At 46.6% G+C, this 13659-nt stretch overlaps 1 protein-coding gene across 1 annotated transcript in view; it reads right to left on the reverse strand.

Moving 5' to 3' along the window:
* LOC119953293 (dynein heavy chain 9, axonemal-like) overlaps positions 1-13659 on the reverse strand; it is a 686444-nt gene that overhangs the window by 296509 nt on the left and 376276 nt on the right. Inside the window, exons 47-48 of the mRNA XM_038777408.1 lie at positions 6847-7008; positions 2792-3025 (exon numbers count right to left, since the gene is read on the reverse strand). Coding sequence (XP_038633336.1) covers positions 2792-3025; positions 6847-7008 — 396 coding nt within the window. The remainder of the gene's footprint in view (positions 1-2791; positions 3026-6846; positions 7009-13659) is intronic.

Raw genomic sequence — 13659 nt, forward strand, 5'->3', positions numbered from 1 at the left:
AGCCAATCTTGGTAAAGGCATGTTCTGGGGCGGGAGGGGAATGATGGCTACCACCTTGCAAGTGGAACATTACCTATTGAGGCATACAAAGGGTCAATTGAGAGTGTTTGGGATTTTTAATTGGATGGTGGGTCACCTGCGGCATCTAACATCTAGCCGCCGTGTGGAGATGAGCTATAGAGCTGGATTTGACCTATAGAGTTACTAATGTAGGATGTTGCTTGTGAAAATGGGTGTCTCGGTGAGTTCAGGAAATCCGGACATATTTTGGGAGTATGAGAACTTCAGATAACGAGGTGTGTTTAGTTATTTGTATACTTAAGTGTTCTAATGTATATTATTCTTTTGTCATGTGTTTTTTTTCTTTTATTTTACTTTAATAAATATTCCTCATTAATTGTTGACACAATAACTAGACTGGTTCCTCACTGGACTGAACATCGTTCCTCACATTACTCCAAACAAAAAGACACCACTATGAACCAGTGTTCCAAGTTAGCATTCGGTGTTTTGAGACACTCTCACAGATAACCGCAATGGGGTTCTTAACAGTAAACCATTGAGGCAATAGATGAGGTAGGTTTTTACAAAGACATAATGCCATATCGCACATACAAGGTTCATCATGCATGTTTGGACATGTAGTGGAAAGGGAGGGGTGGCAGTGCTAAAAGGGATATGACATACTGGAGGAGAAGAAGGTGAATAGCTGCAACGTGGAGATGTAATCATAGCACAGTGGAAGTCCTTTCACAACCTACCTCACACAGAATGGTAATATAAACCACATTGAAGCAAGGATGTTCAAAATAGCCGAGAATTGGAAAGCGTCATCAGGCCATCTTACTTTCATGATAAAACCCTCTCCCGGTTTTTCTCTCTTGCTTTAACTTCCACGGTGAGAGACAAGTTTTCAGTCTGTGTGTTGGTGTCTGTTTTTAAGCACTCTGTGGTCCAGATGAAAGCATGGAATGAGCCCAAGAATTCCACAGGCAGAAAACATGCAGGATTAGCTTGTTGCCCTCGCCTTGGTGTAAAATCAGCTCTTTCATCCCAGTTGCAGAATTAACGTTTTGCAACAATGTCAGAATAAATGCAATATGCAGACAACAGAAGGGATTGGGCACATCCCTTTTTTAGCTGCACGCCTTGGCTAGAGCTGCGAGAGATAACCCAGGTTCAAGCAAATTTTAAAAGTCAGGCCTTGATATCTGCTGTCACAAATCATCTGTGCCTTCGGACAGATCTTATAAATGAGGACAGACCTCATGCTATATTTGCAAAAAACCTATCAACTTTAGCAGCCAAGCAAGTGACAAATAGCGATTTAATCAATAATGACTTGGCTAGTGTGGCTTTGTATTAATGCATTATACATTGTAGTACATTCAGAGGAAGTTCCTATCTCACCCAGCCAAAATTTTTTTTTAATTTTTTTTTTATAAATTTAGAATATCCAATTCATTTTTTCCAATTAAGGGGCAATTTAACGTGGCCAATCCACCTAACCTGCACATCTTTAGGTTGTGGGGGTGAAACCCACGCAGACACGGGGAGAATGTGCAAACTCCACACGGACAGTGACCCAGGGCCGGGATTCGAACCCGGGCCCTCAGCGCCGTAGGCAGCAATGCTAACCACTGTGCCACCGTGCCACCCTCACCCAGCCAAAATAACCAACTTACTGCAGAAAGCTCTATTTCAAAGTAAAAAGAATAATATTCCACCAAACACTTTGAGTAGACATTTTTCCCCGAGTTTGGTCCTAAATATGTTCACTCTAAATTAGGAGACCTGACTCTTTACAAAACCAAGCCTGCCATTTCTGTATACTGCATATAATCTGCTTTAGTAAAGTTCCATCTGACAGGCTTGATCTCTTTCAGGAAAGCTCTGAAGAGTTTCGCCCTGATTTTAAGTGACAGTCAAACAAAAGCCCACAATATATCTCTATATTGACACTTCCACTGTGCAAGCCTTACAACTTTCTCAGCACACTTCAATCTCCCTCACTGTACAAGAGCCATCGCACTCCTGCTGGGTTTTGTTATCTTTCTCAATGTGTCAGAGTTGTAGTTCTACAAAGGCTGCTGCTTTATATTCTCTTTGAATTATATATCAAGATGAGCCATAGGAAACTTAAATCAAGCTCATGTTGATTGTAGGCTCCAGTTGAGCTTTAGGTTTGAAGCAACTTGACAGGTCAAACCAGTCACACAAAACCTGTGCACTTGACCTTCGCTTTCACATCAGTAGAGGATTATTGACTCCTTAGTAAGTTTCTGAGAAAGTTCTAATCACGGAAACATTTCCTTGGGATAATTCTGCTTTTGCCCTTGATGCAAACACAATTCTTACCACCTATTTAGCACAAATCAGAGACAGAGCGCCAATGTTCGAGTGTGTGATTCCTGAAATCATCCATGGGAAGTATTGGATCACTGCATTAATCTTTACATCTCATCCAGCGAACAATTTTACAACACATGTTGAAAAACTGGGCAAAATATAATGGTGGTGACGATCGGAAACATTTTGTAACCCGTCCCAAACATGTCAGAAATGAACTATTTACAAAAATGATACCCCATTCCAAAGCCTCTCTAACAACTTCTAAGTCGATTTCAGAAGAGAAGTAGGAGAGCTTTCAGATGATCAATCAGCACACATTTGTCAGATGTATGCTACTGAACTGGCAATGAATGCCACGTGGATAACTGTCCACATAACACTGATCTGAAGGAGAAATCACCCTGATTCTGATGAAAAGGCCTATTGTGATTGTGTTTACCTGTGCAGATGTACTGTTCAATTTCTCCAGCCCATTCTCCAAACGTTCCATCTTGGCAGTGAGCTCTTTGCTTTTCTTAGCCAGCAGGCTCTGATACAACTTTATCTGTTCAAGGAACGACTTGGGTGTAGTATAATTGTAGCGTCGCTCATTCACCAAGTAGGACTTGGATGTCTCATTGACACTAACATGGACGTATGCCATAAACTTGCTGACAGATTCCTTTATTGTAGGCTAAAAGAGAAAGCAAAGTTATGAAAGATACGTGTGGTGACAATTTTTTCCAGTGACAGAAGGTAGAGTATTTACATTGTCAGTAAAACATTATAAAAGACAAAACTACTGAATGATTGGCGTTTATATATGTAAGCACAATCCATTCACGATCAAGAATCACACAGAAGCCATCCTGTTTTGTCAAAATGAACACTGTAAGACAACATGATTTGTTTTAATTACAGGACATCCTTATTTCCAAGCAGCACTCTGAAGGAGTGTGAGATGTTATGGTTGTCAATATTTTTTTACGTTGGGTAATAATTAGAACAACCACTCTGCTTGATGTTTAGTAATTGCTTGCACTAGCACAGTGCCGTACTTTCAGTACATTTAGGATGAGATTGTGATGAACCAGGACAAAGATAAACAAGACGTTAACGATATTGAACCTTTGCTTTAAACAATTATTTTAATGCAGAAAATAAGAAATGGATTCAAATAGAATCAATTTTCCTTCAAAGAATGTATCATTTTCTAAACTCAAGTCATTATTTTGTTTATTATTTTCAATATTGAAGTTTTGGTATGTTACCAATACAGTTAAATTATGGTACAACATAACCATGAGATAAAGGGCTGTTATTAAAGAGTAAAAGGATGAAAGCATTGAAAAACGGTAAAACACATGTGATTAATATATGCTTACATTGATGAAACAGGTAAAAGTGTGAGAAAAGCAGGAATATTTACATTTGTTTTATTGGCTTAGGTAAGATAAATCTAAATTAAATGTGGCTCCAGCTAACGGTGTCTTTGATACGTCAATGGAAATTTGCTTTTCTCTGTGGAAAAGTTAATAAGGAAACCTACGTCATAGAATCATAGAATCCCAGGGGCAGCACGGTGTAGAGTGGTTAGCACTGCTGCCTCATGACACCGAGAACCTGGGTTCGATCTCAGTCCCGGGTCACTGTCTGTGTGGAGTGTGTTCATTCTCCCCGTTGCTGCAAGGGTCTCACCCCCACAACCCAAAAAGATGGGCAGGGTAGGGATATTGGCCATGCTAAATTGCCCCTTAGTTGGAAAAAAGAAATTGGGTACTCTAAACTTATTACAGTGCAGACGGAGGCCATTCAGCCCATCAAGTCTGCAACAGCCTTTGGAAAGAGCACCCTACTTAGGCCCACACCTCCACCCTATCTCCATAACGCAGTCACCTCATCTTACCTTTTGGGCACTAATGGGCAATTTAGCATGGCCAATCAACCTAACCTGCACATCTTTGGACTGTGGGAGGAAACTAGAGCAGCCGAAGGAAACCCACATTTAATAATAATAGTGGACAGTATGTGGCACAGCGGTTAGCACTGCTGCCTCACGGTGCCGAGGTTCCAGGTTCGATTCCGGCTCTGGGTCACTGTCCATGTGGAGTTTGCACATTCTTCCCATGTTTGCATGGGCTTCACCCCCACAACCCAAAGTTGTGCAGGGTAGGTGGATTGGCCACGTTAAATTGCCCCTTAATTGGAAAAAATGAATTGGGTGCTCTACATTTATGAAACAAAAAGTAATAATAATAATCTTTATTGTCACAAGTGGGTTTACGTTAACGCTGCCAATGAAAAGCCCATAGTTGCCACATTTCGGCGCCTGTTTGGATATATGGAGGGAGATTTCAGAATGTCCAAATTACCTAACAGCTCGTCTTTCGGGACTTGTGGGAGGAAACTGGAGCACCCGGAGGAAAGCCACGCATACACGGCGAGAACGTGCAGACTCCGCACAGACAGTGACCCAAGCCGGGAATCAAACCTGGGACCCTGGCGCTGCTAACCTCTGTGCTACTGTGCCACCCATGAATAGTCAATTTATAATAAGAGCAGAGGGATTGAGGCAGCACGGTGGCTTAGTGGTTTAGCACTGCTGCCTCACGGCACCGAGGTCCGAGGTTCGATTCCGGCCCTGGGTCACTGTCCCTGTGGAGTTTGCACATTCTCCCCGTGTTTGCATGGGTTTCGCCCCCAGAACCCAAAGATGTGCAGGGTAGGTGGATTGACCGCACTAAAACTGCCCCTTAATTGGAAAAAAATCTGAATTGGGTACTCTAAAATTTTAAAAAAAGAGCAGAGGAATTGTTAAATGGAAAATAAATCAGTTTGCCTTCTGACATCTTCGTAGTCACATGATACAATCACAATGGAGTTGTTGACTAATTGTAGCAATCAATCTCCACCCATTATTCTGCAACAGATCTCAAGATGAACGAAGAAAATTCCCAGAAGTGGGAACCATAGGTCGAGGAGGACAGTTGCATGATTGGCTAGTGAAATTTGGATTCAATTAATAAAATATGGAATTAAAAGCTAGTCTCAGGAATAGTGATCATGAAACAATTGTTGACTGTTGTTAAAAACCCATTTGGTTTCACTAAAGCCCTTTAGGAAAGGAAATCTGCGACATCTGGTTTTCATGTGATTCCAGACGCACAGCAATGTGGTTGACCCTTAACTGTGCTCTGAAATGGCCGAGCAAACACTCAGTTCAAGGGCAATTAGTGATGGGCAACAAATGGCCACAGCCCATGACAAAATATATAATGTCCTGTTCCTCCCAAAATGCATGTCATGTCTCAAATTATTAATGCACTGTATCCAAAATAATTTTTTGTCAAAAATAATTAAATAATTTGCTTATTGCTTCCACTGCCTCCTGTGTCCCATGAATTGACCACTCACTCAGAGAAATTAGGTGTCCCCTGATTAACTTTGAGTTTAACCTCTTTCACGCACAGGCTGTATTCCCTGGTTCTGGACAAAGGAAAGGTGCTAATCATGTTCTAAGTACCTTACTCCCTCTAAAACTCTAAACGCATGAATCACATCACTGATCAATCTTCTCTTTTCCATTGAGAATATGCCCTTTTTTTTATAACAGCGACTCAAAATCCAAATCTCCCATCCCTCAACAATTCTGGTGGCTCAAATCTGTATCCCTCCAATATCCTTTTTGCAAGAACTGTACGTACTATTTTAAATGCGGTCTCACTAATGATTTATAATGCATTGTGAATACTTTTCACGTTTTGTATTCCTATTGGGCCCAAACTACAATTAATTACTTATTTCCAGAAGATCATGCACTAAGAGATTACATGTGGCTTTTGCTTGGCACTAGCTGACTAAAAAGGTAACGTGCTCCATTGATGCGTTTTAATAATCAGCATTGCTGGGAAGGCGTGAATGCCACCCAGAGGCTGTTCTCCCATTGTTGGCCAAATGTTCAAGCTGTTAATTTTTTCCAACTGATAACTGCAAAAAAAATTGGTTGAATTAAAAAAAATCCAGGGACGGTCTACTGATCTTCAGATTCCTGGTTACAGCACAAGAGGAGTTTCAAAATAACACAATTAATATCAGCGTTTCCATGAATTTACTCAAGAGTTAATGTAAAAACTACTGACACTCACATTGTTTTTAAATAGTGTATATTGTACAATACTATATTTCTGCTTGTACTCATGATTTTATCCATAAATAAACCTGCATATATTGCTCTAATCTCAAAGCATTCTCATTGATCCAAGCGAAGTGGCAAGAGATCATGGATATCATTATTCATCAGTAGAATTTACTGCAATTCTGGATGGATTGGTCAGTCTGATCTACATTGACCTGTCCATGGTAGATAATAAAATTACAACTTTCTGTTCATAGTGACTTTGTTTGCATTTGGAAACTTGAGCCCAGCTACTGAGAGAAAGGCCCGTATTTTAGCACTGATCGTGCAACGCACCCAGCAGACTTCAATGAATGTGTAACTACTAATAAGCGTCTTACATCAACATTGTCAGTCTCCTGTAAGAAGCGCAGGCTGACAGACTCCAAAGCCTCTTGGGGCCACTCATGGAACCAGTCTATTGCAGTGCAGTTCACGACAGCCGGGAACTTCCTACTGCGAACGCGCAGCTTGTTACCGACAGGTGAGAAACACAAAGCGACCTAAGATGCAACAACAGCAAGTCAAAATTGTGCTTAACAGACAGGATATAAAGCTGTATTTCTAGCCACAGAAGTTGTGCTGCTGAATCCAGTGTCACTGATCGAATAATAATGCTTAGCCGGGAATTAATATTGCACTGGTTTAAAGACAATCCCAGCTCATTAACTTTTACAATTAAGCAAACATAATTTCCCAGTTTTGGATCAGCGATGTAGAACATATTATCTGAACAAATTCCAAAATTATACAGTAGCCTATGACCATTTGTTCTACTTGTGAAAGGCAGACTGATTGATGAACAAGACTGGCAGTTTTCAGTTCCCTGTACAATACAGGTTGTGAATAGGCTCTATTACTGGTAATGAACCATAGACCAATATAGTTAAAGGAAATTCTTTTAACTCACTGTTAACTTTAACGTTTCTCTGCTGCAAAACATTTTTTCAGCACAATTCCACTTCAAATAACTGGATTACAAATAATTTATCCTTTCAAAAGTACAAACGGCTATATTTATTTTCTGCAAAAGTTTATAAATAATTTGTGGAATCTCACTGTCATTAACTTTGCTTTTTACTTCATGTGAGCAGTACCACATCAATGCCACAGGATACACCGGCACTTGATATCTACACCGCCGTGCAGGAGGACCCAAAACAGACCACACAGACACAATGTTAGAATAAGAATAGATTGATTATCAGATTGTTATCTAATTCCAGTGATTCAGCCGCTGGCTGTAAATGGGTGCCTACTTCAACTTCTATTCACGCTGAATGTGCAAACTCCCCTGCCCCCCAGTCCCCCTCCCCACAACCTCATCCCCCACCTCCCGAACAACAAAGTTACAACTTGCACCCAAGGTCAGATTTTCCACTTTTGCTACAAAGACAGACAGCTCAAATCAGTCAATTTCCCACCTCGGTTTAAATGATTCCATTAGACCCAATTTTCACTCTGGGGAGGTAGGGCAGGGAAAGGGTTGGGTGTGCCAAACCTGGAATCAGATTGCAGAATATCACAGAGGCGGGCAAGTGCCAAAGCGGCTGTTCTCTGAGACTTTATCATGTCAATTTAGAAGTTGTTAGATCATTTAGCCGTCACGCCTCCCCCCCCTCAACACTCTCCTTCCCACATCTCCCCCCCCCCCCCCCCCCACACACACACACACACACCCTCATATGCTCTGCCAACTCCTGGCCTCACTGACCTCATGCCCCCTCCCAACCTTCATAACACCTCTGCAGCCACTCACCCAGTATCCACCATGGGCAGTTCTCAGGAGCCAAGTGGAGATGAAAGGAAATGAACTTCTAACAACCTAATACAGCTTTCACTAGTGCACCCTTAACAGTGAGAAAATCTCCCATTCATGAAAGCTTTTAAATCTCAGTTAATCTTGTATAAAATCTTACACAGTTCAGTGCCTTAGCCACAAAGACAGCAAATCTTTTAATAATTTCTTTAGCCTGTCAATCAAACTATGACCTCAGAACTCCCAGTGTAATAATTGAAGCTTTTGAAACTCTGCCAAACATTTGCAATTACATAATGCCAGTCCTTGACAAATGTCAGCAAATAACTCAGTTGAAACTGTGGAACAGTTGGTCATGTCTTTTTCTAACTTAAACAGATGGTCTATGAATCAAAGCAGTCCAGCAGATCATGTTCTTTTTTAACCCTCTCACTTTCAGCAAAGCCCTTTTTCTCCAACTTTAAAGAGCAGAGGATTTACAAACAAAATCTCAGATTATGACGCAAACAGATCATATCCACCCTTCAAGGGTGATTATGTCTACTTTAACAATTTGTGTGTCATTGCGTGTTAAGGCGCTTGGAACAGTCAAAATTGAATCTGTTTGAGCTCACCACTAAGTTTCCCTGCTGAGTTAGCCTTTCCCATCCATGTGTATTATGCCCTGCCCTTTTCCCCTGCCAGAAGAAATTGGATCAATCGGAAATGGGAGCAGGATTTCCATATCCAGATTCATTTTTGAAGGTCCAAGAATTCTTCCAATCTTCACGTGACTCAGGCCCTCAATGTCAGGTATCCATCTTTCTCTACATATCAATTCTGTAATCAGCTGGTAACAGTCAAGAGAGCAATTCCAGATACAAAGATGTTTCTTTTTGACAAGCTTGGATAGGCTCTAAAGCGCTATTACAGCAATTGGCTATAAGCCTAAGCAGCAATTATTTATAAGCCCAAGTTAAAAAGATAAATAAATAAATAATGTTGGATTGCCAACGTCTGCTGATCATTTCTGGAGTTTAAAAAAATGAAGTCCAGCACTCCAGGGTGTCAACCTGCAGGCACGTACATAGAACTTTTACACGGCAGGGACCTCAGGCCACTCAGTTTAATCAAGTTCTTCTTTAGTAAACTGTGACATAAATCAATGACAACCCAAAGGCATGAAACTGATGAAAGCTGGATAAGTCTTGCCTCCCTGGCTCACAATCATTCTTGTCAAGTCCTGTCATCGTGTGTCTGTCATTGGTCCCACTCACAAACGCAGAGGGATTTAAGCAAGAGCGCAGCATCTTGTCTTTTCTCATTCCAAGTCAGAATTGAACTTCATCTCAGTTCAGTCAGTTTTTGCATTGAGAGACAGAATAAAGCATTTAAGAACTTTTGAACTCTAATATGCAACACAATCTATTTTCGGACTTAACCAATGCCATGCCTGATGCAGGCACTGGCTGTGCTGAAGTTAGTTGCAAACACATGAGTTCTGAAATCCAGCAGCAGACCCTCACAGATGTTATTAGTCGTGTGAATCCTTTGCCAATTGCAAAAAACTTGGGCGAAATTCTCCGCACCCGCGGAAAGTCGGCAAACCGTCGTAAAAATCGGGACCATTTTACGACGGTCGCGAAGGCTTCATTTCCCGACGGATTCACTTCCTGGAAATGGGCTAGTAGCGCGGCCGCGTCAATTACGTGCGTGATGACGACGGAACGCGACGACGACACGAACCCGCCCATGTGACGCAGCCCGACGCCGTAAAAAGGCGCGGGCGACCACAGAATCTGTCGGGCAGGATGTCGGAGCCGAGGAGAGCTGCTCCTCGCTTTGTAGATGCAGATGTCGAGGCGCTGCTCGATGCCGTGGAGCAGAGGAGGGGCATCATCCGCCCGCGGAGAGGGCATCGCCAACCTGCCAGCACGGTACGCCAGGCCTGGCGTGACGTGGCTGCTGCCGTCAGTGCTGTGGGGCAGACCCCTCGCTCAGCAGAGCAATGTCGAAAGAAGCTACACGACCTCACCAGGTCTGCCAGGGTAAGTGCCATGAGGGTGCCCCCTAGTCACAACCATCCCTCCCCCTTAACTGCCCGGGGGGGGGGGGGGGGGGGGGGGGGTGGGGGGGGGGGAGAGGGATTGGGGCAGAGTTATTTGAGGGTGGTTCACAAAGTTGTCACAGACCCAGCGCTCTGGCCCCGAGGAGAGATGCAATCGTCTGATGACAACTTGCCCCCCCCAAACTGTGCCAGTATCTGAACGGACTGCTGATACCTACCGTTTTGCAATGATCTACCTATGTTCCCTCCCCCAACAGGCCAAGGCCGGTCATAACCACCGTGAGCGGCACAAGACTGGAGGGGGTTCGCCCAACATGCACCCCCTCAGCACCTTTGAACAGAGGGCACTGGACCTTGTTGGGGGGTCTGCCACCCGCGATATCGCGCAATGCGAGGTTGGCGGAACTGCAGCAAGTGAGACAACCCTCCCTGACAAACACCCCCCCTCCCCCATCCTCTGTCCCTTCACAAACCCTGCCCACTGGGACACCTCCCCCATCCTCTGTCCCTTCACACACCCTGCCCACTGGGACCGTCCAGCGGCCTGCCGAGCAAATCGAAATAACCCGTCTCATTCTCTTCCCTAGGACGTGATGCCCAACGACCAGGTCCGTCTGGCTGCAGACGGAGACAGGAATCTGCCGCCACCTCACCCGGGGCCTCACAACAGAGGGTGCCCGATCAGCGGGCAGCCCTATCCGCCCCAACCCAATCTGCGGACCAGGACGCACAGAGGGTTCGAAGTCCACCACCACCACCAGAAATGGCCAGGGACAACCCTCCTGTCGCTGAGCAGCCCCACACCATGGACGAGGCCCTAAGCATTGAGAGCGTCGGGCTTGCGGCACTGCTTTCTCCCACCACATCCATCATCCCAGAGATACACACCCCGGCGGGCCTATTTAGTGATGAGTCTCCTGGGGCACAGTCTGGTTGGCACATCACAGATGAGCAGGTACAGCAGGTGGAGGTCGGAGCAACAGAGGGCCCGGACTCGCGGAGGCCAGACCAGGCCCAGGATGCAGCTGGCTCCCAGACGTTTTCTGAGTTCCTGGAGTTTATCAACCCACCCGCACAGCCGATGCCTCAGGAAACCCAGGGAAACAATGACGGGATGAGGGCTTCCTTCCAGACTCTGCAGACGCTGTTAGAGGAGTCGAACCGCGTTCAAGAGCAGGGAGTGGTGCCGCTCATGGCAGAGACCCAGTCCGACACCGCACGGGTGGCATCCGCGGTGGAGGCAATGGGTCAGGTTATGCAAGACGTTGGGGTTAATGTGCACGCGTCATCCTCGGCCCTGGACAGGGTTGCCCTCTCACAGGCAGCAATGTGCCAGAGCCAAAACGACATTGCCGGCGCCCTGCGGGCCATGGCCGAGTCTCAGCAGGTCATTGGCCAGTCGCAGCACGCCATGGCACAGTCCCAGCAGTCGATAGCACAGTCCCAGCAGTCGGTCGCGGAGACCATCAACCGCCTGACACATGTGCTGGATGGCGTCGTGCACACACAGGTTGAGATCGCACAGTCCCTGGCGGGAATGTCTAACTCCCTGGACTCCGTCTCTGCAAACCTTCGGATCCTGGTGGATACCGTTGCAGGCCTCCAGGACTGGCAGCGCCAGGTGTCGGTGGTGCGACGGGAACCTCCCCGCTCGCACCTCTGTCCCAAAGTGAGGCCCGGGGGCCACCGGGCTCCCCGAGGGAGGAGGAGGTTTCGGGGCCCGTCCCATTAACTCCATCACGGGACGTCCCGGAATTCTCGGCCTCCCCCCGTCCCATCCCTGGTGCATCGGGTGGGCAGCAGGCAGAGCAGGGTGGCACAATGTCACCCGAGACGCCCGCAGAGCAGCCTGGCCCATCAAGGCCGGGTCGCCCCAGGAAACGCATAGCCAAGGAGAAACGAGTCGAGGGGGGCGATTCGCAGCAATCCTCCTCCACTCCTGTTGTATCATCTGGGGATTCACTTAGACGTAGTGGTAGGGCCCGTAAGGCAACTAAGATAGACACTGAGTAAGTTGGCACGGGTGAAGGGCACAGTTTAGTTGTAGGGGCTAGGGCACCTGTAAATAATTGTTAATATTAAACGCACTGTTCCACCTTACTTGTAATACCGTGTGATTGTTCCACAGCCACAGGAATCGTGATGGTGACCGAGTGTCGCTGGGGGTGACGGGTGGTGAAACCTCGGTGCCGGGTGTGCAGTCCCTGCCCCTACCCCCCTCCCACAGCTAGCCCACGCGGGCACGTGATGGAGTGTCAGTGACGAACTCAGCGGCCACCAAGGTGGATGGTTCAGCTATTGCCATGGGTCAGACTCTCTCTAACGATTCTGAGCTCACAGCTCTTCGCAGAGCGGGCTGTCATCATTCCACATGGCACTGATCACACCCGCTGACACAGCCATCAATATTGTGCCATACCGTCTGGACCCAGTGATAAGCGTCATGTCGAAGTGGAGCAGTGTACACTGAGGGGGGGGGGGGGGGGGTTGTGGTGGTGGCAGTTGTGTGGTGACCCTCTGCATGACTAACGATGCAGGTGGTGGTTTGGTGTTCATCGGGGACGTCACATGCGATGCGTGAACCGTGCTGCCACCAGGGCGTCGCGTGCCCGCCGTCCTTGCCGGGTCCGTCGTGCCGCCTCCTGGACATCACCAGCACCTGGGTCGTGTCTGCGTTCTGCGCCCGCCACTCCGCCAGCCTCCTCCTCCTCCTCCTCCTCCTCCTCCTCTGTGCTGGCACCACTGCCACTAGCTTCTCCCTCCGCCTCCTGCAACAGGTCATCTCCCCTCTGCATCGCGATGTTGTGCAGCGCACAGCAGACCACTACAATGCGAGCGACCCTGTCGGCCTGGTACTGCAGGGCCCCTCCGGAGCGGTCCAGGCACCTGAATCTCATCTTCAGGAGGCCAAGGCAGCGCTCCACCACACCCCTGGTTGCTGCATGGGCCTCGTTGTATCGTGTTTCCGCATTGGTCTGAGGCCTCCGTATAGGCGTCATCAGCCAAGACCTCAGCGGATAACCCCTGTCACCTAGCAACCAGCCCCTCAGCCGGGGGGGACGTCCCTCAAACATCGCAGGGATGAACGACTGCGCTAGTATGTAGGAGTCATGCACACTCCCTGGGAACCTTGCACAGACGTTCATGAACCTCATGTGGGGGTCGCATACCACCTGGACATTAATGGAGTATGTCCCCCTCCTGTTTGTGAACACTTCCTTGTCCACAGCAGGCGGGCGCATGGGAACGTAAACACAGTCGATTGACCCCTGAACCCTCGGTACCCGGCCACACTGGCAAATCCACGGGCTCGTGAGTCTTGACTTGCTTGGTCCTCGGGAAAGGTGA

The sequence above is a fragment of the Scyliorhinus canicula genome, chromosome 18, assembly GCF_902713615.1.
Source record: "Scyliorhinus canicula chromosome 18, sScyCan1.1, whole genome shotgun sequence".
Lineage (NCBI taxonomy): Eukaryota > Metazoa > Chordata > Chondrichthyes > Carcharhiniformes > Scyliorhinidae > Scyliorhinus > Scyliorhinus canicula.